This window comes from Capsella rubella, unplaced genomic scaffold (assembly GCF_000375325.1).
Source record: "Capsella rubella cultivar Monte Gargano unplaced genomic scaffold, Caprub1_0 scaffold_2, whole genome shotgun sequence".
NCBI classification, from domain to species: domain Eukaryota; kingdom Viridiplantae; phylum Streptophyta; class Magnoliopsida; order Brassicales; family Brassicaceae; genus Capsella; species Capsella rubella.
In genome coordinates, this window is record NW_006238922.1 from 8,414,030 (window position 1) to 8,441,321 (window position 27,292).

General features: G+C 33.2%; 5 protein-coding genes across 5 annotated transcripts; all 5 read right to left on the bottom strand.

Annotated features, from left to right (window-relative positions):
* Positions 1-624: 624 nt before the first annotated feature.
* On the bottom strand, positions 625-5,842 carry LOC17895314 (protein CROWDED NUCLEI 1). Its single transcript, XM_006300237.2, has 8 exons — positions 5,306-5,842; positions 4,832-5,041; positions 4,400-4,653; positions 4,007-4,277; positions 3,837-3,920; positions 1,491-3,535; positions 1,227-1,374; positions 625-1,125 (listed from the first exon to the last, which is right to left on the bottom strand). The coding sequence occupies exons 1-8, from the start codon at positions 5,489-5,491 to the stop codon at positions 931-933; spliced, it is 3,393 nt and encodes a 1,130-aa protein (XP_006300299.1). The 5' UTR covers positions 5,492-5,842; the 3' UTR covers positions 625-930.
* Positions 5,843-7,964: 2,122 nt separating this feature from the next.
* Positions 7,965-9,688, bottom strand: LOC17894722 (cyclin-B1-2). Its single transcript, XM_006300507.2, has 4 exons — positions 9,489-9,688; positions 9,062-9,162; positions 8,574-8,671; positions 7,965-8,242 (listed from the first exon to the last, which is right to left on the bottom strand). Exons 1-4 carry the CDS (start codon positions 9,612-9,614, stop codon positions 8,142-8,144), a joined length of 426 nt encoding a protein of 141 aa, XP_006300569.1. The 5' UTR covers positions 9,615-9,688; the 3' UTR covers positions 7,965-8,141.
* A 2,350-nt stretch (positions 9,689-12,038) lies between these two features.
* Positions 12,039-13,130, bottom strand: LOC17895781 (transcription factor TCP1). The gene has a single exon (XM_023788519.1). It carries the CDS (start codon positions 13,128-13,130, stop codon positions 12,039-12,041), a length of 1,092 nt encoding a protein of 363 aa, XP_023644287.1.
* Positions 13,131-17,590: 4,460 nt separating this feature from the next.
* On the bottom strand, positions 17,591-18,173 carry LOC111832026. The gene has a single exon (XM_023788128.1). The coding sequence runs from the start codon at positions 18,088-18,090 to the stop codon at positions 17,968-17,970; it is 123 nt and encodes a 40-aa protein (XP_023643896.1). The 5' UTR covers positions 18,091-18,173; the 3' UTR covers positions 17,591-17,967.
* Positions 18,174-22,474: 4,301 nt separating this feature from the next.
* LOC17894491 lies at positions 22,475-26,760 on the bottom strand. Its single transcript, XM_023788039.1, is given in 13 exon segments — positions 22,475-22,531; positions 22,618-22,720; positions 22,808-22,924; positions 23,017-23,170; positions 23,236-23,326; positions 23,407-23,601; positions 23,657-23,799; positions 23,873-24,139; positions 24,225-24,354; positions 24,466-24,508; positions 24,511-24,551; positions 24,639-24,739; positions 26,657-26,760. Coding segments are annotated over 12 exon segments (1,383 nt in total). The 5' UTR covers positions 24,725-24,739; positions 26,657-26,760; the 3' UTR covers positions 22,475-22,518.
* Between the last annotated feature and the right edge of the window lie 532 nt (positions 26,761-27,292).

The window sequence follows — 27,292 nt, forward strand, 5'->3', positions numbered from 1 at the left end:
GTCTGCCATCTACACACAAAGCCAAAACAGAGCCAACACATTTCACAAGATTAAAACCTTGATGGAGTAACAGAGTTAAAGGTAAAAAAATTGATAGCAATTAGATTACACTTATGTTGAATGCACTACTCACTACCAAGAACAGTCTCAACAGATCCCACACCAAAAACACATCACAACGCTAATATTCAGCTAAGAACAAATCCACTTTCAATCCCAGAATCAAACAAGGCACCAAATCATCTTAGGAAAATACCACATTGCATTAGAACGTAGTTGAATAACACCTGCACTCCATCAAGATATACACACTGCTAAACATGGAGTTTCCGAATCAAACAATCATAAATTACCCTAAGAACAACTGATATGTAAAGAACAACACTTGCTTACACAAACTGATAAGTTTGATTCAAGAAACTCAAACACAAACTGATATGAGATACACACAGACACATCTAAACAAACTGAAGCACAAGAGCTCTATAAGAAGCTGAACTTGAGAAGCTTCGTCTTTGTCTGATCTTCATAAGGGCATATGGGGAAGAACTGTCAGATCATTGACTAAACGATTCCAAAGCAAAGTAATGAGTCTTAAGTCGTTTCAATTGGCAACAAGACAGATGTAGAAAAGACTTTGTGGGTTACAAGTAGACCACTCTCATAAAATAAACAAATCATTCATCTAAAACATACCAAAAGAATTGAGAATTCTTGAAGGATCCTCTTTAACAAGATAACAACTAAGTGGTACAAAAGCTAGAGAGAAAACACTGCATTATGGTGAAAAAAAATATCGAAACGAAATTAACACAAGCTTCCTACGTAGCTAAAGATGAACAAGCGAAACACTAATATTGTCAACAGAAGAAGATTAGCTCTTCATCATCATAGGCCAGACCAAACTACATCCTCTGATCAAAGGTTGGGCTACGTCGTCAAGAAAGTCCAAAGCTTCTTTCCCATGGAGACTTTCCCGGGATGTTCTGCATCTGATTCATCATCTTCACCATCCGAGTCAGCCCTTTGGGGTGTCTTGTGCACATCTTCGCTCATTGCCTCACTCTCACCTGTTCTTTTGGGCGAACCAGCATCTGTATCCTGAGAGTCTGCTGTGTCTTCATGCTATTAAAACGGAAAATTGAAAGAAACAGATTTGTCAAGATAGAGAATCGAAAGAAGGGGAAAAAAACAAAAAATCCAGCTAAGTTGAGAGAGCATATTACCTGCACCACATTCGTGCTTACTCCATTATCACTTACGGCAACGCCTACTGATGCTTCCACAGTGGTTTGAGCACAGTAAACCCCCTCGTCTTGTTGAGCTCCACTAGTCTCGTTGTGCTTCTTACTAAGTGTGGTTTCTCCAGTTACCCTAATAAACCCAAAAGTGAAACCTTTGTTAAACAGACTGAATAAAGGCATGAACAGACAGCTCTAACACATTATCCTCAGGGACTGTGTTTGAAACTAAATGGGCTTTGAACTAACCTTCTAGGTCGCCTAAGATTATATCTTTGTCCCACCACTTCTCCTTGTTGTTCTGATGCAACCTTTTGCCGCCTCTTCCGCTGTTGTGCTCCTCCGGTGACACTATCTGATTTTCCATCACTCTCGTTACCATCCTGCTCAGTAGTACAAGTTCTCAAAGAACCCACACGCCCACGTTTCCGTCCATTCTTTGAAGTTGCTCTATCAGAACGACCAGGTTCACCCATGCTTCCATCATTTGCTTCAATATTTTCTGTTGAATCATTGGGTTCACATAGGTCTATAGATTCTCCATATATAGCTTTAGCGTCTTCAACAACATCTTTGACAGAGCGTGTTCTTCTGGTTCTGGCTTTCGCTTTCCCTCTCATGCGTGATTGACCATCTGCATTTTGATTGGACAAAGAATCTGAAGCAACTTCTTGAGCCTTGCTGTTGATGTTGCTTTGATCACCGTCCGAGTTTACATTGGTGACTTCGACTTCTTTTGTGCCAGTTTCAGATTCGGCCTTTTGAACATCAAAGGAGTTCGTCACTGCCTGAGGCGTACTTGATGGCCCACTGTTCACGTTAGCTTGGTCAGCAGGTTGTTCTTGATCAGCCAAATTCCAAGTAACAGAGGGTTCTGCCATTTTTATAGGGGACAGCTTAAGAATCTTTGAAGTACATTTTCGGAGCCATGACACCGTCCCACCAGCAACTGGCAATCCTAAGCCAGCAGCAGTTGGGGATATATCCCTAATCTCTTGCCTTGGTACTTCATTATCAAGAATATTGGCCAGTTTTGACATATTGGGCATTTCCACGTTATCAATTTCAGGAAGTACGAGCTCATGAAGAAGTTCGCCACACGGATTGCAATTCCTATTACTTTCCATGGAAGAAAGGAAACGACTTCTCTCACTAATGAATTGTTCCCTCTGTTCCTTCAGTTTCTTGGTTAAGGCAACAAGGTCTTCAACATCTTTCCGGATTTCTGTCTGCTGCTCTTCAAGATGATTTTTACTAGCATCAACTTCTAGCTTTTCTTTCACTATTCTGTGTCTTTCATTCTTCATGTCTGCCATTTCTTTGCTGGCTATGTCTCTTAGGTAATTGATATTGCTCAAGTCCTTCTCCCTCTCTTCCTCAAAAAGCTTCTCTTTCGCTTGCAATTCCCTTTCTCTTTCTTCCAGTTTAGCCTGCATATCAGACTCAAGTTTCCCATTACGCATTTCAATCTCATGAAGCAGTTGACTTCGTTCGCTCTCAGCCTTTTTGGAGAGCATTGATCGCTCATGCTCCATAGTCTCTGCAAATGAAGCCTTTGCTACTTCAAGTGCTTCTAGCTCCCTTTGCATGTTCTCATTTGCTGCCTGCTTTTCTTTTTTCAGTCTTTCTTCTTCCAAGTGATTCTGTCTCTCTAGTTTTTCCTTCTGGTCAGTTATATTCTTTAGTTCATTCTCGATCTTAGCTTTCCTCTCATCAAGCTCTTCCCATTCTTTCTCAAAACTTTCTCTTTGGGACTTCAGATCCTCAGCCTCTTTAAGAAGAAGCTCCTGTTGAGACCTGCACTTTTCTATTTGCTCCTTTAATTCGGTTTGCAGACGAAGATACTCCGACCTCTCCTCCTCCGTAACTCTAAGCCTCTCCTTCTCTTTTTGAATTTCTGATAGCTGAACCTCATTTTCAGCCTTTATCTTCTCGACTTCAGTTTTAAGATTAAGAATAATTTCCTTATCCTCAAGTAGTTTTCTCTTCTCAGTTTCCAATGCCTTCTCCTCGCTTTTCAAGACTTTCTCTCTGCCATTTATGCCTTTCAGTCTTGCATCAAAATCTTTTTCTTTTTCCTTATGCTTCTCAAGTTTTCTCTCTAATGCTTGTTCACGTTTAACAACTTTCTCCTCCATGTGCTTCCACTCAGCCTCCCTCTTTTCCACTTCTACAACCTTGCTCTTCAAGCTGTCATCAACTAATTTTCTTTTCTCCTCCATTTCCAACTCAAATTCACGCTGTGTTGCATCCAATTTAGCTTTGTGTTCATCAATTAGTTGCTGAACTGCCATCTGCCAATTAGCCAACATTGAACAGTTAACACCTAAAATTCACACGTGTAATAATCAAGTGATATTCGGAATAAAATAGTTTACTGCTACAGATAAAGAAATATTGGGAAAGAAAAATGATAGAGTATGAAACAATTGCGAATAAGCAAAATTGAGATGGAAAATTATAACTTTTTCTTCCCAGAAACCTAGGCTCAGAGGATATACTTAGCATCAGATTTTATCCACGTCTCGACACAGAAATATATATATATATATATACTTGTCCGGACAGAGAGATAGTGAGGGACAGAGGGCTTGCCTTTTCTCTGGCTTCCAGTTTCTCTTGCAGAGCTTGTAGCTCTTGCGCTTTTGTCTCAATGGATTTCTTTAACACATCGGTTTCCTGCATATAGAGGAAATATGTAAATAAAAAGGATTCCAAAGCACTTGAAATCATAAAAATCGCACAAGGAAATAGGAGCTTCTTACTTGCTCCATTAAAGCAAGATTTTTTATCCTCAAGCTGACATCATCTTCCAATTTCTTGACAGCAAGGTTAGCAGCATCAATCTTCTTTTGAGCCTCTTCCAGTTCTTTTCCCCTTTGCTTGATAATCTTATCGTTATCATTTGCCCTATCCTCTCTCTGTTTTACAATCATTTGAGATTTAGAAACTCTTTCTTCTCCTTCTTGCAACTTTCTTTCCCATTCCCGCAAGTCCTCCCTCTGCTTTGACAAAGTTGCCTCGTCAGCTTCTCGTCTGAAAATATTTTAGAAAAAAAATAAAACAAGTTGAGTTATCCCCCAAAAAGAAGCAACGAATGACACAAAGATAAATAATTCAACATATAAAAAGGCACAACGAAGAAGTCCAGTACGTACTCAGCAATGTAGGAAAATCGCTCCCTTTGAAGAGAACTTTCTCGAGCTTCCACTTCCTTTGCCTTCCTCTCCACCTCTGAACTCTTTCTACTAACTTCAGCAAGTCTTGCATCGACAGCACGCAGCTTTGCCTCAACTTCAAGAGATTTTTCTTCTACGCTTCTTACCAATGCATTAGCCTCAGTCAACTTTGAATCAGCTGTAAATTTGATCTCTGCGTTTTCAGAGCGTAGTTCTCGCAGAGCCTTCTCCAGCTGCAAAAGTTTTAAGGGTGTGAGACAGCTTATATGTACTAAGAAGATACTTATGGTAAAAAAAAAAAAAGTATTTCAATTAGAGAAAACAGTTATAAGCATATTGACATTATGTATTAAGGAAACCATATGTGTGCTTAAAGAAGTGATTAGAAACTCGAACAAAACAGAATCTTACATCAAGTGCACATTGCTTTTCAATCCCCAAAGCTTTCCTCAACCCTTCTTCCCGCTTCTCAACATCAGCTATAGCAATTAGATGCGCATTACGTTCCCGCTTAAGACACTCATTCGCCTCTTCAAAATCATGTTGAAGCTCTTCATATTTAGAACTCCACTCCTTTTGCTCAATCAGAAGAAGACCCATATTGTGTTGGTATTCAAAAAGCTGTAACAACACAAACATGAGTTGCCTAAACTTAAAAGATCCAACAATACAATTCATAGTAAATAATTCCACCTCCATAACATTCTTAAAGATTCTTGAACTATAGTGGCAAATCTTGAAAAGAGTAAAGCTGATTTAATTCACAAGCGACAAAGCGAATTAGAGGAAACCATTTCCATTAGCTATAAAACCATAAGACATTTAATAACCCCAACTGTAAGAAAACAAAAAAAGTCAAGAGAAGAAAACAAAAAAAAAGCACACCTCTTTCTCAAGCTCTGAAATTTTCTCAGGCAAAATCCTTGGATCATCGAACTGGATCTCACTAACCCGACCCGAAACTGGGGTCACCATGTCTAAACCCTTTCCGTGACTAGACCCGTTCGAATCTGGATTCGTCGCTTTCGTTGGCGTAGACCAACGTTGCCACACCTTCAACGGCGTGGTCATCCCTCACAATTTCGCAAAAAAAGAAACAAAAAAAAAACCCTAACTTTCTTACCCAATTCCGAAATTGAACTCGAGAAATCCAAAACCCAGATACCAAAATCCGAAACCCAGATAAAAAAAAAACCCTCTGACTTCACTCTCTCTCTCTCTCTCTGTTTCTCTCTGAGAATTCTCCAAATAATGGGATAGAAACAAAAAAAAAAAGTTAAAAGCTTTTTATCTTCTTTTTTCTAGATGGCTCCGGATTTGAACGGAGTTCCTAAATTCCGGTACCGAAACAGGTTTGAAGTCCGACAACGTCTCTTAAGCAACCTCTCTCTCTCTCTCTCTCTTCTCTGTGCTGGTGGAACCTTTTTTGTGTGGCTCGCGCGGATCGTTCACGTTCTTCCCTTTTTTTTTTTTTTCTTTTTTATATATATTATAAAAGTGGACCCTAATTTAAACTTTATTTACATTTATGGCCGCCGTCTTAGAGATTTGCTCGAACGTTCCTTAAGGGTATATTTGGAATTTGTTGAGGTCATTACAACGGTTATGCGTTGTGATAAGTGTGGATCTTTTTTAAGACGAAACTACCCTTTTAAAGTAGTTAAATTAATTAAAGATTCTTTTGACTGCGTTAATTGCAAATAGTAATCCGTATATAATGCATTTATAGTTTGTGAAAGTGTGTGTACTTAAAATGTTGATTAAATATTATTATAACGATTCCCTAAATATAATGGTCAAAATGAGTGTATTTGCGTGAAGAAAATTAATTGGTAATAGTGAGAATGTGATCATCGTTTAAAACAGCAAATTATCAAAATAAAGTAGTAAGTATTGAATTTTCATAATTATCATAGAAATTGTCAGTAAAATCATATTAAAAAAAAACAGGCAACTAAATTTTACAATAAGTTTCTTTTACTTAAAAGTCAATTATGGTGTGATTATAATTTTTATTTTTATTTTAAAGATGTACAATTTGGAATGTGGATAATACGGAAAAAGGAATAAAGTGGAATATAAGAGTAAAAGAAGAAAGATCAAGAAGGTGGCTTAAAGAGCTGTTTTAAGTTTGCAGGCTATTAGTGCATATGGATGCTGCTGTAGTGTTTGGATAGAAGCAAGCATATGTGTTCTGTCTCCACGTGCTCCCATTATTGTGCTCTTAAGTCTTTAACTCTGTCTTGTTCTTTTCTTTGATTCATTTTTTGGCTTCCTAGTATTAATGATACTCTTATTTTGCCTTTTTAGTAGTAAGTACATCAGCAGGTTTCTCAATTTCAAATTTTATATTTATAAATTATAATTAAATATTAAAAAAATTATTTAGTCTAATGTTGAAACAGAGACCCTTTATGTAGTTTTTCAATAATAAAAAACCAGCTGAATCAATGTAATACGAAATTAAAACCGGTTCATTTGGAAGATATTGCTAGCCCACAAACTTGAAATTTTTGGATGGAGACATGCAAATAAAGCTGATAATAAAAATAAAGTGAGTCGTTGGCTGCCGCCGTCTTTGTGCCACATATTAAATTCGACTCGCACCTCCAATTACTTCTAGATGACCATGATGGTGTGGTGCATACTCTCATCAAGAATATAGATTTTTTCTGTTTGGAAAGCAAAATTGTGAAATATCAATTTTGGTAAGAGAGACTTGAAAAAAAAAAGAGTAAAAAAAGGAGGAGGATGATAAGAAAATAAATGAAAGTAATAAGTGAAGAATGTGTGGTAATGGAGTGTTAGTGGGGGATACGTGAGAAGAACGTTCGAGTTCAAAGCGGTCGTGAGGTGTGAGGTGAGGGCCTCTCTTACTTCTTTACTAATATGCAATCTTGTGTTTGTGTTTGTGACCGTTGCTTAATGCTTATATTCTTTTCTTTACTTCTTCTTTGGGACAAGAAAAACAAAGACGTTAGCAAAAAGCATCTTTTTATTGAGAAATTCAATAATCATATATTTTTGGGGATTCCAGTTTTGTTGCTGAAGGAAACATGTCTCCTTTTTATCTTTTTATCTAAGAAATTACTGGTTGACAAGAGAAGAATTTTTATCTAAGTTACTCGCTCATAAAAAGGATATGTTGTGAAGCTCACTCCATATAATAAAATGGAAAAAGGATGAAATGAGATAGAGTAGAGATGTGTTTAATATAAAAGTTAGATGAATATATTTTCATTTCATTTCTTATATTTTGGATTTGAAGTTACTTCCAGCATTTCTAGAGAATGTCGCTTTAACAGTCATTGTTGTTAGAGCTCATTGAGACAGCTCCACATCAAACAAACTATTCAATAGGACCTATTTACTTATTGCATTCGATAAACATATTGCCAGAGATGAATGAAAGGCCACCCAACGGCTCTGATTTGGAGTTGTTCATATTCTCGATTTATGTCAATTCCATGATTTTTTTTTAGTTCCTCTCGATATCTCAGTTCAGTTGATCGATTGCCGTTGCAAACTAAAACATGGCATTTTAGTTTCACAAAACTTAACATACTAGAACTGATCATGTTGTCTCATCCTGGTTTCAAACTTGGGTCAAGAGAAGATAGAAGAAGTCTATGGTTGAAATAAGTTCATACACGATCTCACTTGATTCCATTGTTCAACAGCTATAACATAGCAACGGATAAAAACCAACCATGAGGTGGCCTTACATGAAACTTGGAGCAACCGGCCCCTTTGAGATGCCGAGACGAACTTCCATCCCGTGGTGGAAGTCTACCGGCTTGAATGTCTCAGATTCTCGAGGATCTGCAAGGAAAGAAGATAATAGATTCAGATGACTGATATCGAATTTACAATCAATAACATGTGTAGGCCCTTTTTTATTAATTAATCTAGCCAATTGGTGTCAAGAACATGACTATGAACTATAGAAATACAAACAAGATGATGCTTTGAAGAAAATTCAGCATCGCAAATTAATTTCTTGCTCCCTGTCAGCAGCAGCATAAAATGAATCTTATCAAATTGTTTTCTGCTAGTGCATAGTACTGAGATACCACCAAGTTGGTGTCCAATTACCCAAACAAGTGAATGTAGCATTCAAAAACAATCATAATAGGAGTAAGGGGCAATTTACCATTCAAGTAATCCTCAAAACCAAAGTCATCCACGGCTCCTGTGTAAACTTCTAAACCGAGCATTGACGATGGAATTGGTCCAGGAGGTCTCTGAAACCTATATATATATTAAGAAAAAGGATAGAATGAGAACAGTACAATCATATGTTGCTTTCCAAAGTGCTATTAACAACCAGAAAGATCATTCCGCAAACACTTTTAAACCCCATAGTCCCCAAAGCACACATAAATAGTTTCAAGTTTCAACCAAGTAACACAAGTAAACACCTAGATACCAGTAAATGACACAATTATCATGTCCCCAATGAAAACGAAAACAAATGAGACCTATAGGTGTCTGCATCTTACTTAACACCAAAGACTAGCTTCCCAAATGCATTGATTCACACATAACTAAATATCAATACATACACTGAACAACACATGTAGTTTTACCAGAATCAGTTCTCTAGGTTACTAGAGTACTACAATTACAAAAAACGCATACCTTGAAAGGATTTGCCTATCCATATCCATCTTCAATGGAAGTGCACTCCCATAGGCATGCCCAATGACCGTCCTCTTTATCGCCTCTCTCGATTTCTTTTCCTGAAACCAAACCAATAAAGGCAATTGATGAATAAACAAACAGATTCAATATAGAGAGAGAGTAGGAACCTAAACAAACAAATAAAAACCCTAGGATTCAGCCAATTTAGAAAACCTAACACTGCAATTTCTACTCAAGAATCTCGAATCAAACCCAAAATAGCGAATTGCAAAACAAAGTAATCAACTAATTAGACGATAGAAGCAAACACAATTAAGTTTCCTTCCTTAAGCTAATTTCTCACTTTCCCGAGAAAAACAAAAACAGATCGAAACAGAAACAAAAGAAGAAGAAAAAAAACTCAGTCGGGGAAGATAGTGTTTACAGATTCGTAAGAGGATTCGAGTGGGTGAGATCCGATGATGTCGCTCTTAACGCCATGGAGACCAAATCTAAGAGCATCATTCTTCATACCACCGATCTCATGAGCTATCTTCTTCTGTGACTCCATTTTTTACTTCCTTCTTCTTTCTCTTCCTTCTTGCTTTGTTTCTCTTCTTCTTGTATAGCTTCTTCCTCTCCGACTTTTGGGACAAGCAAAGTGAGAAAAGAACACAGAAGACGAAGTTTGATATTAATGGGCTCTTATGTTTAAACCCAAATTAAAAGCCCATTAAGGTTATGTTATAGCCCGTTTAGAAAAATAAAGATGAGTTTTTATTTGGGTTAAAGGGCTAAGATGCCTTCCAAGGTGTGGGTATTAGGGTTTCAAAGCGAATACTGTTTAATTTTTGTTTGGATTCTCTGATCATTCGAATAAGAGAATTTAGTATTCACTATTACTATTTGGTTTAGTTTAGTTTGGATTATGCTAAAAAGGCTAAACAAAATTGTCCAGTTTTGAAAAAATTTTGGTTAGATCTTGCTAAAAGTATATAGTTTTAACAAATATAAATAAGATTTTTGGGTATTTAGGTTATTTCATATATTTTTGGATATAAAATTATAGCTAAATATAACTACTGTTTTCGAATACGCAGTTTTATTTCTGGTTTTTTCGGGTATAGTACTGATCGATTTTCGATTTCATTCAAATTCAGTTTAATAATTCGAATAAGAATATTTTAAAATTCGTTTGATTTTTATTGTTATTCGGTTTGGTGTCGATTTGAAAGCAAATTTTCTAATTCGACTTTTCTGTAATTTTTTTTATATATAATTAAAGATTATGATGCCGTACGTGAAGCTACTATCAAAGGTCAGAAAGACTAATAATAAAATAAAAATAAAAATGGGTACCAAACCAACGAAGGCATGTTGAAAAGATGTAATGTGAATATTAAAATTAGCTATTCCGGCGAGTTAACTTCATAGGATCTGACAAATCACATTTTTATACAATAAAATTTTACTTTAACTTTGCAACAAAATCTTGAAGGTAAATCACTTCCCAGTCAGTATTGGTTGATTAAATATTGTAAATTGATTCATAGGTACTTAACTAATCCAGCGACCTATAGGCAAGTCTAGGTTTTAATGTCAGTACATGCTTTGAAGAACATAAAAAGAAAGAATAAACAATGAGGCAAGTCTAGATACTACGGTGAGTCAGATTCTTACTTAATCTGATATAGAAGAATTAAGTGAGAAACATCAAGAGTTGAAACGTTCGTACCAATGTTCACGTGTTCGAAGGCTTGTGGTGGTGGGTGAAGAGTTCTTGTATATTATGTATTAATATATATTTTTCTCTATTTGTTTGTGTATGTTGATATTTTATGAGTTTTTCATAATTATGTTTATATTCTTATCCTTTTACTTAATTATTAGATTTTTTAGATATGTATTTGCATTTTTTTACTATATTTTATGATTCATATTAGGTTATTTTCTATCATTTTATACTTATTAACAACGTTTTATCTTTTAAAACACCGGGTTGGAACAACTTCATATGAAAGTGTTGAATCATAAGTTTTATATGGTTTCAACTTTCAACTCAAAATCAATCTTTTGCAAATATTAGCAATTTCTCGTTTGTAATTAATTTTAGATCTCATGATATTGGTTCATATGTATCGGCGTGTACTTGAATTCCAAATACCTAATACCATACTCAATTTCCCACAATCCTTTAATGCATCGATCTAACTCTAAGCAAAAGAGTTTAACCTAACATCACCATTAGTTAATGTTAGCCTTAATTAGACAAATCCCACTAAATGTAAAGGTTTTAACAATCCTCTTAATTTTCCAAAAACCCAACTCGCATACACTAATGTTCAGTTTCACTTCAATTTCAATGTAAGTCAATAAAGCATTGCATGTGTGTAAATATATATAGGTCTCTGGAGGATCATAGGCCATCTCTATGTTTTCTCTTTTGCTTTTCCTTAGTATTCATCATCACATATATAATATATTTGTTTTTAATTTGTGGTTTTTAATGAAATTTAGGGTTTGAGAAGCTTATTCTAGTTATATGGGAACTCTATGTGAAACAATTTGCGAAAATGGCTTAATATTAAAGACGATCTTGTGTGTAGTGCCTAATATATAGAATTATGAATCTTGAATTGGACTGATATTTCCAGATATAGATAACCTTTTCATCTCAAAAAAAATACTTTAAAGGTAACGATACCAATTGAAAATTGTAGCTAAGATATTTCAAGGTACACAAAACTGAATCTTAAAAAAGAAATTTTGATCATTTGCTCAGAAGATAATATAACATATTACAAAAGAACACATATAACTACAATACTTAATATATAATATACATTCAAGAGGAATGAAGTATTATTCTGGCTTACATGTTTATATATGATGCCTATATAGTCCTTGGAAAATATCAAGATTATGGGAACCCTGCCAGAACAAAAAGAGTTATAAGAAACATATATCATCAAGTGCATAGACAAACATATATGAATCATAATTTGGGCAAGAAAAAGAATTTTGAACTCCTAACTGTACCTCCAGGGAAGTTTGTGTCGGTGATTGCACAAAAGGTTTGGTCAACAAAAGGGTTTTGCTCATAATTATAATCCAAAAGAGGCAGATCAATGGTATTATAGTTGCTGCTAGAACCTTGATCTGTCAACATAAAAGCTCCAGTATGTTGATTGTAACTTTGATCCATATTCGTCGGCATATTGATCTTCATCTTGGTTAAGATAGATTCTTGATTATAAAACTCTCCAATTGTTTCCTTGTAGAAAGAATGTGTCATGTCTTCTCCTTCGTTAGAGAATAAAGACCTCTTGAATGAGTCCATGGTTTCAGATTGTGTGATATCTGATATGGTTTCTAGATGATCATATGCCATCTCTCTTGTTACCTCTTTTGCTTTTCCTCTAGTGTTAGCCCTTGATCCCTTTGATGAGATGTTCCTCAACTCATCCTTCTTCTTTCTCTTATCTGCCTTCTTGACCTCACATACCAATTTTTCCCCACAAGACTCGGGGCTCGAACCATACACGAAGCTCTTATCGCCATCCTCCTCCTCCTCCATCTCTTCTTCTACATCACCTCCGTTGTCTCCAGAATCTTGATCATTATCATTGTTGAGTCTTTTTTCTTGTACAACCTCTTTGATGGCTTTTTTCGATTTTTTGAGCAGCCAGTCTAACGTTTTGCTTGCTTTATCAAACCCCAACATATCCTGGAGATCAAAGAATTGGCGAGCAACACCAATAGAAAGCCTTACCCTCCTGTCTCTAAGACCTTGTGCCGTGTGAATCTTGCTGTGACGGTCCTTCTTGACTACCTTCTTGATTTCTCTCGACACCTCAGGAAGCTCGAAACCTTGCTGATTCACAGCATTATTGTTTGAGTTAAAGGCCATGTAATCCATCAAAGACTCAGGAACTGCTGTTACCATTTGTCCCGGAGACGCTGTTAACTGTTGATTGTAAGGATTCCGGATGATGTCTTGATGGCCAGAGAGTGAAGAAAGGTAAAGTGAGAGAGGGTATACTCCATTGTTGTTACCATCATTATAATCATTGTTGGAAGACGACATCTTCACCGTACCTTAAGAAGCTTCAAGAATCAAGAATCAAGAATTATCAAGAAAATGACTTTTTTCTTAGAAACAAAACAATAACTTTCACATCATCAAAAAGAAAGATCCTGGTAAAAGAAAGAGAGACAGAGACTCTAAGCGTACGGTTTCTTTCTCACATCAAGAAAAGAAAGAAAAAAAAGCTGTAAAGATATTACACGATAGAGAGAGATGTAAACAAAAATGGTTAAGTGTACAGTGATGAAGAAGAAGACATGATTTTGTAACTCTTAACTGAAGATCTGCTTGCGAAAGATAGATTTAAGGTTCTGATTTAGAAATATCTTATCTTCTTCTTTCTCACTCAACAACAAGTTTAGGGTTTACCAAATTTTCTAGGGTTTTCCAATTCTAGATCTATATAATATCTAGTTTATGATAGCTTTATATATTGGGAGTGATTAACCTCAAACTCAACTATTTTTAGTATCTATCATAGCATTAAACTTTTACTATACGTATACATACATACAAACACACAAGTAGATATATAGATACGTACCTTTGCATTGAGTGCTCCGTAAAGGCAAAAAAATCTAATGAACAAACGATGGCCCATAAAAAGTAGAGAATTGGTCCAAAAAATAATAATTCAAACAACAGAAGACGACATCTGAAGGGATTCGTTTCCATTTCGATAATAAAAATCTTTGAGAGTCAGGATTGAAGGCGATGGATGTTCTTGAATTCAAACAGTAATCTCACTGTTTCTTTTTTTTTTACTTTGTCTGGATCTCAGACAAGTTCTGCTATTGTTTTGTCTAGAGGGTTTTTTTCAGTTTTTATTACTAGTTTTTTTCTTCGTACAATCCATGGAAATTGAGAAAGAAAGAAAAAAATATACTGTGCATATATATGTGTAAAGATATTGTAATTATCTTTTATATTTAGGGTTTTGTTTTAAAAGAAGAAGAAAATAAAGAAAGCTTTAATGTGACCTGAGTTGGTTTCCCGTACGATTTGAAGATTGTGAAAAGATTTGTCGTTTTCAAATTTTTCTTTTGACGTCCCTAGCTATTAGTCAAGAGTTGTTCTTATATATATAGATCAGTGGGCAGAACCTAATATTAATATGCACTATATTTTATGCAAAACCATTGAAACCAATAGTATCTTTTGGCAGAGGTGAAATCTTAATCCAAAAGTATAAGGATAATATGGTGGTTATATAAGGATTAAAAGATAAATTTAAATTTAAAATTTTTATTTAAAAAAAAACATAAGTCGAAATAGTTAAGAAAAATGGAGAAAATATAGAATTTTTAATGGTTTTCAAGGTTAAAGATTAGGGTTGAGGACATGTCCTTGTACAAGTTAGGGGGTTAGATTTTAGTTTTTGGATTTAGTATTTTAATTTTTAGAGTTTGGAGTTTATTAGATTTTAAAGTTTATAGAATAGATTCTATTCGCTGTCAAATAAAGGGAAAGAATAGATTCTATTTTGTTGTTAATTTATACACTATTTTCCTACCCTAATTTTTAATAAATTTATTTGTGGTTTTGGATACTTCAATTTATGAAAATGTTCATCGCCTAAACTTTATCTACAATTTGAGAGCAGAGTTAATTATTTGTGTAAAAATATTTTAGCCCCTAGGTTTTGGAACAAGCAACATATATACAGTATTAGTGGTTTTGTGATTTTTAGAGGATTGAAGCTAAGGCAATAGGAATATATTTTATCTATATCATAAAGTAAACCAGAAGATTTGAAGGTGTTTGAGACAGTGAGAGAGAAACTGCTAAAAACAAGCCATCTACAAACATAAATCTCTGAATATAAATTGAAACTTAGATTGAGAAATCCAAGAGAAAAAAACATTGAAAAAAAATCTCTAAAAAAAACATTGAAAAAAATCTCTAAAATGTAGATTTGAAAAGTAGCAAGTGGAGATGAACAAACTAATTGAAGAATTATGGAACTAATTAAGTATATATCAAGGAGAAAGAAAAGAAAAAGAAAAGTAAGGAAGGTATAGATAGTGAAGTCATCCCAATATGTGTAGATGGGAAGATTGGAGAATGAGTTCTTTTAAAATGGCGGAGACGAGAGAGTCTTCATTGGAGACTGGAGAGGGTTGTGCCTTTTTTAATGCGAACATTTCATATTCTCTTTATAATTTTAGTCAAGTCTATGATCAAATTTATTTTATAATATGTACCTAGGTCTTTTTAATATGTAAAAGTAGATGTACCTAGTTGGCTAGTTCTCTCTTATGGTATACCAATTTATTTCATATAAATTCATTTATATATACTCTTCTAGAAAGCAATCGTCTTAAGAGTTCTAAGTTCTAACATTGGTAACAAATTTACATCGCCAACAACATATACAAAATCTACATTACAAAAATTGTAAGCTTAATTGTTTTAAGAGTATCTAGAGTGTATATAACATCGAATATAATTTTTATCATAAACAATCATGTAAAAAAGTATGATCATTTAACAAAATGGCTGAAAATGGAAAAGTGGAGAAATAAAAACAGTAGAAGATGGGCTGTGTGGATATAATGATGGGCTACTGAGACACTTTGAGTAGTAAATTTGTCTATCACTTCGGAAGATCCATTAACGAATATTTTTGTGATCTGATTCCACAATGAGTAGGGGTGGACAAATTTATTTGGAAGAGCCACTCCCATTTTTAGATCTGTCTCGAATTTTTAAATTGTCCATGCTATTGATTCTTGAATATTGAGTAAGAGCAAGTACATGAATAACATATGTACGTATGAGTTGTTATAATTTTAGTTTGATTATTCGAATCTGACCTGAAAAACATATATTATTATTAGTTTTTTTATACAATGATGAAAGCATACTCACATTTTTTAAGTCCATGCTTCAATCTTGCACTGAGGTTTATACTCTTCATCAAGAGGAATTAGTGTTGAAAGCTCGTTTGAAGATGATGATCATATCTCACTATTCGAGGTCTATGGTCGACCTTACGAAATTGTCTCATTTGGGTAAAAATAATAGTCTTACACTATTCTGATCCAAAATTTGAACTTTAGAAGAAGCAAGGAGAACTAAATTACTGGATCATTTCCAACAAATGATTATTGGATCATAAACCCATAATTAGCCTAGATACAAAATCAGATTTATATATTAATAGTACTAGTTTTGAAACTCTTACCTTTTAAATCCGAATATCTCTTTTTATTCATTAAAAACATTTTAGATTTTTTTTTGGGTATGAATATGTGCATTCACACACAACCGGATTATCACAAAAGAAGATTCATTTTATAAGAAAATAAAAAACTTGAGAGAAGAAAGCAAAGAAAAATAAAACCAAACTTTAAGAAGTGTTTATGATAACATAAAAATTTCAGCCTTGCAAAGTTGGAACCACCAGAGCACAACGCTTACCAAGCCATCTCATCCAGTCCCAACATATACAAACGGAACACAAAACATGGTAAACGTAAATCATCGTTGCTATATATCTATGATTTGGTCAAAATAATATGTTTATATAATATCTATGCAGGTGTTTGTTGAAACCATGATAGACTACATTACCACAGAGCTCCTTGGTCGTGTGACTGCAATGATCGATGTATAGGCATCGGCCGAGAACCTCTTACTTACTAGAAAAGAAAAAAAAAAGTTAAACCATCGACCAGAAAACGATTCTAATCGTCCTTTTTGGATCCAAGATTTATGGTGACTATGACTAAAAATGTCTAATCTAGTAAATATATCGCAAGGACTATGGTCATATTCAAAACACAAACAAGAGATGATGAAGTGGCCATCCGATCTGATGGGTATGTGGGTCTGAGAACATTGGCCTTTGCCCGTGGGCAGACATAAAAGCTGTCATCACAAAGAGTATCCTTTGGCACGTTCTCATTGGTCAGTCTTGAATATCTTGTCAGTTTCGTCTGAATGTGAAACTTATGCATTATTTTCATTACATATCACCCAAACTCGGTAATAAGACACAATGCAAAAACAGTAATGACTAGTGAGTAGTGACTCGTTTTTTTTTTTTTTTTTCCTATACAAATCAAGACTTGTTTATTTTTACCAAATGCATTTTTTCTAATTCTGTCAATGATGGGGAAAAATATTTATGTGAATATATGCAAATGAGAAACAGTGTCTTTTAATAATATTGCTATAGAATTTAAGTGGATGGGTCCAAACAAATACATGTGCTTGAAGGTTCAAAAATAGGAGCAAGATATGATCTGATTGATAGCCGATTTCTAACATACTCGTAAATGCCAAATTAAATTCTATTCAAAATTTTGTATATTCAAATTTCGGAATATGGACTTTAAAATGTGTTAGAAACTTAGAATCATTGTTTAATTTGATGAGATTACATCAAATGATTAACTATTGTTCTTTACAATTTTTTACTTGGAATGTTAATATTTATTATAGTAAAAATGCCATAACAACAAAGGAAGACTTGAGTTAGAGACGAAGAGATTCCTCTAACAACTACTCTCTGTAAGCATTTACAAACTTCGATTATAAGTTTGTCTCTCCTTATTCTATATCACACACTAACATATATTAAAGAAGATCCTAGCTACTTGTAACTTTTCTAAACTAAACTCAAAAAGTTATTATCCTAACTCATAATCGTGGAAACAACTCGAGAAGATATATATGATCTCCAGCTTGCAAACGATCCGCTCACATCGCCAATATATATATCCCCACAACCACAAAGATCCGATCCATTTCTTCAATATCAAACCCGTTTGTACTAGAAACATAGATATTGTCTAGCTCTAAGCATGTGCACATATACATAAGTGGCAAGTTAGTCATGCCAGCAAATGAGCATGACCACACATCTTCTGATGATGTAAAGCCTTCCCTTCTGTTCTTTCAAGTACCCTCCAAGCTTTTTGCTGCATGGCGTCTTCTTCTTGGTGCCTTTCATGATTCTTTAAAGGAAGAAACTCTAGAGAGATAGATAGAGATCTAGGGAGAGAGAAAGAGTCTGTGAATGAATGAGAAGGAGAAAGAGATGCCTTAGCACAAAGTGAGCTAGACTTATATAGTCACATTCATTACATCCATATAAACTATGTAGGTAGACAAATATATGTATACATCATACCAATTATAGATGATAAGAAATAGAAATAAGTAACAAGGAGACTGTATCCCATACTTTCTATCATCATGTATTAAATAATTTTTAAATTTATTTTTAATTTTATAAAAAGAACTTGAGATTTTATATTGGAAACTAAACTACAAAAAAGTGTCTCTCTCTCTCTATCTTAATTAAGGCCAAGGGTAATGCCATATAAACATGTCTAAGAAGTAACAAGATAACAAAGGAATCTAAGCAGCCCCACGCGCATTGTGTTCTTTTCTTTTGTAAATTGATAACTTTGGAAGCTGTCAATGTCATCATGTGTTGGATCCATTATAAATGACATCTCTAAACTCTTAATTAACCAAAAGATCTAAAGATGACTCTGGCTCGTTCTCAAAATAGCAACTCTTGATTCATTGAATAGTCTTACTTGCCAAAACAATCGTCCGGTGATCTTATTAAATATGTTGTCAACCAGCTAGCTAGCGATGTAATGATTTTTTCTTTGTTGGTCGGCAGCTGTAAATATGAAACATTTTATAGTATTCGATAGCTAATTTACATATATAGAGATAGAGAAAACTTATGTTTTGAAAATTATTTAAGACTGAAAGCTCTCACACACGTATAATACAAATCAAGAGACACAATTACCCCATTTTGTTGGATGGATGTTTATTTTGATAAGGCTGATTTAATAAGGATTGGACAAATTATCCGATATTTATAAGTCGATATCTCCTTTATATCTTGAATTTTTGGATATCAAAAATCTAATATTTCAATTCCGAAATGAATTAATAGTCGTCATGATATTATATTTATAGGCATCATACAAACATATATTATTGTATATATATAATTTTTTTTCTTGTTTATGTTGGTATTTGTAGTTTTTTGTATATATATTTAGGCATCTTACAAAAAAAAATTACGCTTGTTGCATATATGTTTGAAGACGAATTGTTAATTTACAAGTTCGAGTTTGGTTGATGTTCATTTATTTATTTATTACAAATACCAATAAGATAGATATCCAAAATGTTCAGTTAATTAGCACACATAGAGTAAAGTAATTTACATGTTGGGTTATATATTACTTGTTTAGTATAAGAATGTGTATTAATAATAATTTGGAAATATTGATTAGATACGATGCACGTGATTATTAGGTTCACACAAAGACTGGCGGGCCAACAAGTTTCCAAAGGTTCTCCTCAAGTTGATTGTATATTATCTTTAGACTTTAATTAAACATCTGCGTAGTGCTGCTGATTAGTGAGCATAATTATCTCTTTTAAGTTTTAATTTAAAAAAGTTTAAGTGCCTTCCTTTGTTTGTCGTTGCTTAATTTGAGAATGTTAGCTAGAGACTTTAAGTCAACTCATTAAGTTTGTATATTAATTTTACAAAACTTACCTAATTATTCAATTTTGATATTGTTCTATGATAGTTTCTACTTGTCACAATAGAACTGCCGTCAGGAACTGGCCTCCTTCCAGTCAAGATTCGCTTTTTATCTTTCCGCATTTGTTCCATCCTTCGTCCATCCAATATCCGGGATGACTTCCTTGCAAAGAAAACACAAACCTGTGAGTATCATTTCTTTCATATGAGCATTTCGGCCCCCAACTGACTATTTTTAGCGGAAAGTCTTTTCTAGAAAATGCCATAAACAGACTTTGTCTATCGGTTGACAAAAAAAAAAAAATAGAACTGCCGTCTTTGATATACTATCAATCCAACAGTAGCCAAAACAAATTTAAGAAAAACTTCTTGAAAATTCTATATTTCTCGCTTAAATATATTTTGCATATATATACAACGTAACTAATTATATGTAAAAAAAATATGAAAAATGGTTAGAGATGTACCATTTATTATATTTAAAAAAAAAGGGTTGTAACCAAGTTATGTGGGGTGGACATATAAAACTCCCAGTGATATGATAATACAGTATGATAAATATAGGAGACAATGCCATTAAACTTATCGCATTACCTCGAACCCTCGGATCCAGACAAAAGTATCCGAAGCTTTGCTTGTCTATTTGCTTGTTCATCTTCTCGTAGTAGGATCTGTAAATTATTCAAAAGATTTAAATAATCAAAAATTGGATATAATAATCGTTTTAAATTAATAATTCGAAAATAAACCCCAAGTGTTACAAACCACATCATAAAATGTTTTATAATAAAACATGTAATGTACGGAAGAAGACCGGTCGACATGTGATAATCCCGTGAAGGGCATGGCTCTTTGCCTCTTCTAAGGTGGACAATATAATAATGGACTCTAATTACATTTCTTGTTTGATAAACTTAATTTTCTTTATTATCATAGAGATTATTATTACAATAATTCAGACGCAACTAGTTGTTGGGAGTCTAATTATTTGTGATACATGTTCCTACGTCAATCATAATCATTTCAAGTTACTTACGTTACTAAGGAAAATTAAACTAGGTGTTTTAATTTGTGTCTCTTAAAACGAGTTTATACATATACAAATTTAAAACGAGGTTTTAGGAATAAAAAGTGTATGTCAAGGTTAATCTCCTCTCCAAACACAGTTTGAAACTCTTATTCGTGCAATGGAATGTTTCATTGAGAGATCACAGATTGCTCAAATTTGATCGCTGTGATAGATAATCTCATCGAATAACAAACATTTACAGTTAAGTTAGCTTAATTTAGGTTCTTAAATGAATCTTTCCTAAGTTTTTGTATTCGGCATCAAAAACGTTGTAACAATATATGTGCTAATTATGTTGCCAGAAAGACAAAAGCATGAAATGTTATATTTTCCCGTATTGTACGTCGGTACCGAAATGGCTCTCTTTAGAGAAAAATTTCTGTCAGTTTACTTAGTTTAATAAGTTTTTTTGGCAGTGATGCAAGATTATAGTCGCTCCAAGATCATTAGATTATCAAGAGATTTCAAGCTAAACTTGCGAAAGGTGGAATTCACGAGCTAATTCTGAACAGGGGTGGACACAGAGGCAATGGCCAGCCCGAATACTTTTTAGAAAAATTTCTAAGATTAAAGGACCCATTTTTGTTGTAAAATAGTAAAATAGGAGACCTAAATAATATTGGATCCATATAATATGATCCATTTTCGTTTTTTCTTTTGTGAAAAAGCCTATTTATGTATAAATATATCTTTAAAACATGTTTTTTGGGCCCAAAAAAATTGAATCTCTTTAGTATAGATTAGATAAAATGCCAAAAAAAATTTTTTTGCCCATGAGCATGCCAAATTGTTGAGCCGGGGCTGATCAAGGGATGGTATAGTTGATAAATGTGGTGAGTGACAAACTCAATCAAATGAGATAATTGACGCATTCGATCAATGCACGAGTAAAGGATGTTAAATCACTCAACAACCTTAATTCGCATATTCCAATAGGATTAAGAGATTCACTCAGTTAAGAGTAATGAATAAAATGACAAAGACTTGAACTTTGACAAGAAGAAACTTTGCTATTAGTTTAAGATGATCCATGGTGGTTTTTACAATGAGACTAAGGGGGTGTGTTCAAAGTGTTATTTTAAGTGATTTGTGCAAGATTTACAAATAATATGTTATTCAATAAAGAATTTAAAAAGTTTAATGAAATATGATGTTATTGAACTAATGATTTAAAAATCCCTCTTAATTAAAATCAATTGTTGTTGGAAATAGTTTGTAAATTTTATTTATAATGATTTTTGAAGGATTTGAGAGGATTTCCTTAGTTAAAAATACATAAATCTAAATCTCATATTTTTAGGTGGGATTTGAAAAGATTTTACATTAAATTATATGAACTTCCTTAAAATTAATCATATAAAATCTCTAGAAAACTCAAATCACTTCAAATTCTACTTCGAATACATCCCCTAAGATGAGCTTATATACGCTCAACTCTCAAGTTTTAATTCTCCATAACATCAAAATGCCTTGACGTAAGGAGTATATAGTGATATAAGATCAATTTGCTTACTTGATCAATATTGTGAGTTTAGACCAGATTTTTTTTATTCAAGTAGAAAATTCAAATTTTTAATAAGTTTATATAGTGATAGCATAACAAAGTTCTATGTATTAAATATTAATACGATTAAAAAAACACTTAAGTTTGTGGAGGAATTAGATGTCTCTTTTTAAATTTCTAACACATGCAAAAATAGGTAAACATATATATATTTTCAGAAGTCATAACCACCATCATCATCAGCATCATCATCATCAGCAGCATCCTCATCCCCGAAGAGACATCATCCTCTTCTTCTACCAAAACAAAGCAGCAATTAGTTTAAATTGTACATTACAAAAATCCAAATATCATTCATAGCCTCTTAATGAGAATAACTTACCTCTTGTTCTTGTAAGAGAGACATTTCTCTATCTCTGGTGTCTGTTCAGGCTTCAAAGCTAACCATCTTTCAAGTCGCCATAAATTATCATATGCTCCTAAATCTGCCATATATATATAAAGAGTGAGATTAAATTACTAAACACTTCTAAGAAATACAAACAAACAAAGAGTGTAAGTAAATTACAAACCTTGAAGCAAAATCTTTGATTCTTCTTCTTCATAACACTTCAGCTTCCAAAGAACAAGACCATTATCATCATCCTTCATGATTGGTTCAGTTCTACGTGCATGACATATACGCATAGCTGCAAAGGGAGAAAAGATTAAATATAATACAACATCATTTGCTAGACAATTAACATATATAAGGAGCCTTAAGGGTGTCAATATGTCATGCCTTTTGCTTCCATCATCTCCATGTGAGCTTCATTAGCTTCAGCTCTTATTTGAGATACAATTAAGTTATGTTCCTCAATGGACAATGGAGCTCCATTTTTTTCCATAATGGCTTTGGCAACATCACCTTGCATCTTCTGTTTAAGTTGCTTCTCCTATATAAAAGACAAAACTAGCTTTTAGCACAAGGAAGAGATTGATATATAAATTTAGAAATTACCTTTTTCTTGGTGGTTGCAGCCTTTTCTTTAGCTTCTTTATTCTGTTTTTCACACTCTTTTGTTTGGCTTTTAATGTACTCCCTTATTGCCCTGAGAAAGTTTCACACATATAAGTTTATCTCAAAACCAAGCATAAACTAATATTAGCATAGAAAGATTCACATACGTACCGTGTGCTAAGTGATTCATCACATAGGAAAATTAGAAGCTTGAGCTTTCTTGATGGATCCATCTTCTCGTACTCAGCAACACCAGCTTCAAAAGTTTCAGGTGGGAACTCATCATCTCTCAAAACTTGTGACTCCAATACTATCTCTCCAATAGCAGTGAACCAACTGCTGTCAGTTGCACTTAGAGTCCAAGACCTGTATTAAAAATTATAACACATCAGAAACATGAACAAACAAAAACAACTAATACATCTCTCTATCTTGTGATATTAAGTCCAACAACTGAATCATCATCTCGATAATAGAGCAGCATTGGTTACTCCTTGTGGTCCGCCCACATACAAACAGCTCACTGACAACAGTTTCAGCTTGTCCTTCCTTTAAACCAAGAACCTATCCAAAATGTTTTAAGGAAATGGATCAGATTACAGACCATGTGTTAGTTTCCAAGCTAATTAAAGGGAGCATATTATCACCCCTTTCCAAAGGCAGAGCAAAACTCGAAAAGCTAGCATACATTTGCAGCTTCTTCAGTGGGTATATCAATGCCTAATACACAAGTCAAGCGTGTACCCTGAGGAAGCAGAGCCTTCAACTGAATATCCTGTCTCAGTATGGTCCTCTTGCATAATACTTTATTCTTCTTCTTGGCAACATCTGTTTTAGAAACCACTTATGTCACTGGAACAGATTCACTAGTGCTACTACTACTAGCTTCATTGGAAGCATCACTCTACATAAACCATATTGATCAAGTAAGCTTAAAGATCACTAAGAACATGATTTTTCATTTTGTATGTATGATTTTATTTCAGTACCAGTTTTGGCTTCCTCTGGTAAGCAAATTTGTCAGGCCCTTCAACTTGAAGAAGCTCAAAGACTGAAGCCCATCCACAAGCTCTAGCTTGATGTACCAAAATCCCAGTGGGTTTTAGTCCTCTGGCTTTCCTGTAAAATCCTCACAAACATTTTTTTTTTTTTTTAGTATAAGCTTCTCTTATATCATTGATATCATATAGCTCTGATGATCTCAAAGACATGTATAGTGTTACAACTTACATGCAGACGCTGCAAACGCATATGCCTCTACACCTAGGACATACCAATCCTCCAACTTTACTACTTCTTCTGCATTCTCAGCATACCTATCATTCAAAATCAAGAAATAATACACATGAAATTAAGATAATTATAATCGAATTTAAAGAAAATAAAATAAAATAAAAATGAACCCGTTTGATAAGCATTTGTAACAAAACTTAATAGGACAAGTCTTGTTATTTTTGTTCGTGGCCTTGCATGGTGCAACAAAGTCCATAGTCTTCTGTCGACACTACAAAACAAAAACACAAAACGTTATTATGATTTTAATACAAAACAAGATCAAAGTCTTAAAGCACAAAATTAAAGTTTTACTTGGTGGCAGGATTTGCCATTTTTTGAATCGTAGATTCTACGTCCAACGACTCTAACGTCAATATTGCTTTTACGCTTTTTCCCCATAACAACAGTACACAATTGTGAAAGAATTAATCGAAATTTGGGGAATAATAGATCTATTAGAGATTGTCTAAAGAACTAATTAACAATGTATGAGGAAGATTTGGAGAACTGAATCTGAAGAAAATAATGTAAAAGTTGAGTTGTGTGGAATCTGAGAGGTCGTTCTCTCTTCTTTTATAATAGATTGACAATTCAAGAAAAATAAAATAAAAATAAAAGTAATGTATTCTTTTTTTGGAACACAAAAAGTAATGTATTCAAAGTGTTTTTTTTTTCATTAATTGGTCTTTTTGGATATTTATCCTTTTATAGGACTGTATTCTATTCTAATATAAGGCTCTCAATGGTCAAAAATTTGAGATTATAGAAACAAATTATTTATTTCTTCTTTTTTGTAAATAAATTGGCATAATGATTTTTTTAAAAACATTTGACATTGACTAGAAATTTATATAATAAAATAGTAAACTGAAGAAAAAGGGAAAAAGAGAAAATTTATAGACGGAATTGTTTTTTATTTGACTTGTAGAATAGGATGGTAGAATAATAAATTACTATTTAATTATATAAATTTCTAGTGAAAGTCAAATGTTTATAAAAAAAAACATTATGCCAATTTATTTACAAAAAAGAAGAAATAAATAATTTGTTTCTATAATCTCAAATTTCAGACCAATGAGAGACTTATATTAGAATAGAATACAGTACTATAAAAGGATAAATATCCAGAAAGACCTATTAATGAAAGAAAAAAACACACTTTGATACATTACTATTATTTTTATTTTTTTTTCTTGAATTTTCAATATATTATAAAAGAAGAGGGAACTATCTCTCAGATTCTACACACTTCAACTTTTACATTATTTTTTCAGATTCGTTCTCCAAATCTTACTCATACATTGTTAATTAGTTCTTAAGACACTCTCTAATCTCTCTAATCTCTATTATTCCCCAAAGTTTGATTCTTTCACTATTGTGTGTTGTTGTTATGGCGAGAAAGCGTAAAAGCAATTCTGGCGTTAGAGTCGTTGGACGTAGATAAAAATATAATAATTTGTAAGCACCTACTATTGACAAACCACACATTTGAATACATATTTTATTTTCCATTTTTTAAAGATTATATCTATTATATAAGAAGAGAGAACGATCTCACAATCTCACTTTAATTTTTGTATATGTCTTCCCAAACTCAATCCCCAATATCTTCCTCGTAAATTACATCATAAATTGATCAAATATTTATTAATTTGTTACGTTAAAAATATTTATAAATTAAAAAATGATCAAGGACAACATAATTAATATTTTAAATCACACATATATATACTTTAAGAAAATAAATTTGATAATAGATTCAAGTCGGATATGAATATCATGTATAGCAAAAATCAAAATATTTTGATCTAGACCCAGAACTTTCATATATCATCTTTCTTATTGGATGGTCATCGATCTCGGATAATTTTCAAACTAAAAAGATGATATCATTTATCCACTGATTTTTTATGATGCTTTATATGAACTTTAGATGATTTTTACCACATATGAACTTTTTTTATCTTTTCACTATAAACTCGTGAGACAAAGTATAAACATCAAGCTAGCAATCAGACAATTAACAAGATCATGAACAAGTATTTAGTAATATCGAAAATCAAAAAGTAATGCAAATATTTAAAATTCAAATAAAATCGAATGAATGTAAAAGATCTCAAGCTATCTATGTTTTATCAGGACATACCTTTTGCAATTGAATTTAGTCGGGTTCGAAGTTTCTTCATTGACGTGGTCGAGTAATCCCAAATTTTCATGGGGTTTTTTTTGCTGTTTTGTAGTAAGAAACAATACGACGGAGATGATAAAGACATTAAAAACTGTGAGTATGATCCTTTTATAGAGCCAAGTTAACCTAGGTAACATGGCAAACGACGTCGAATAGAATTATTTATACGACGACGTTTGGCCTCATTCAATTTTGTGTTGCTAAAGTTAACTTTTTAATACTAAAAAATCAATACGACGTCGTACACAAGTTTATGTTTTATGGAAATGATGTCGTTTTGTAGTTTTCAATTTTTTCTTGTCAAACGTAATTTTTTGGTTTCACTAAGAGTAATTCACAATTTTTTTGTATGAATAAATATATAGCCGGTTAAGTTGTCCATAAGCTTTTATTTGTAGCTTCTCTCGTAAACAAAAATCTTGAATCAAACATAATTAAAGAAGAAAAAAGAATGACATTCAAAAATTGATTTCAAAGTGGGTGGTCTTTTAGTATAATTCTTATACCTTGTAACTTCGACTAGGCATAAGATTTGAAGAAAAAAATAACAAATGTTTGCTTTACAAATGTTAAAACTTTTCACGTGTCCCCGAA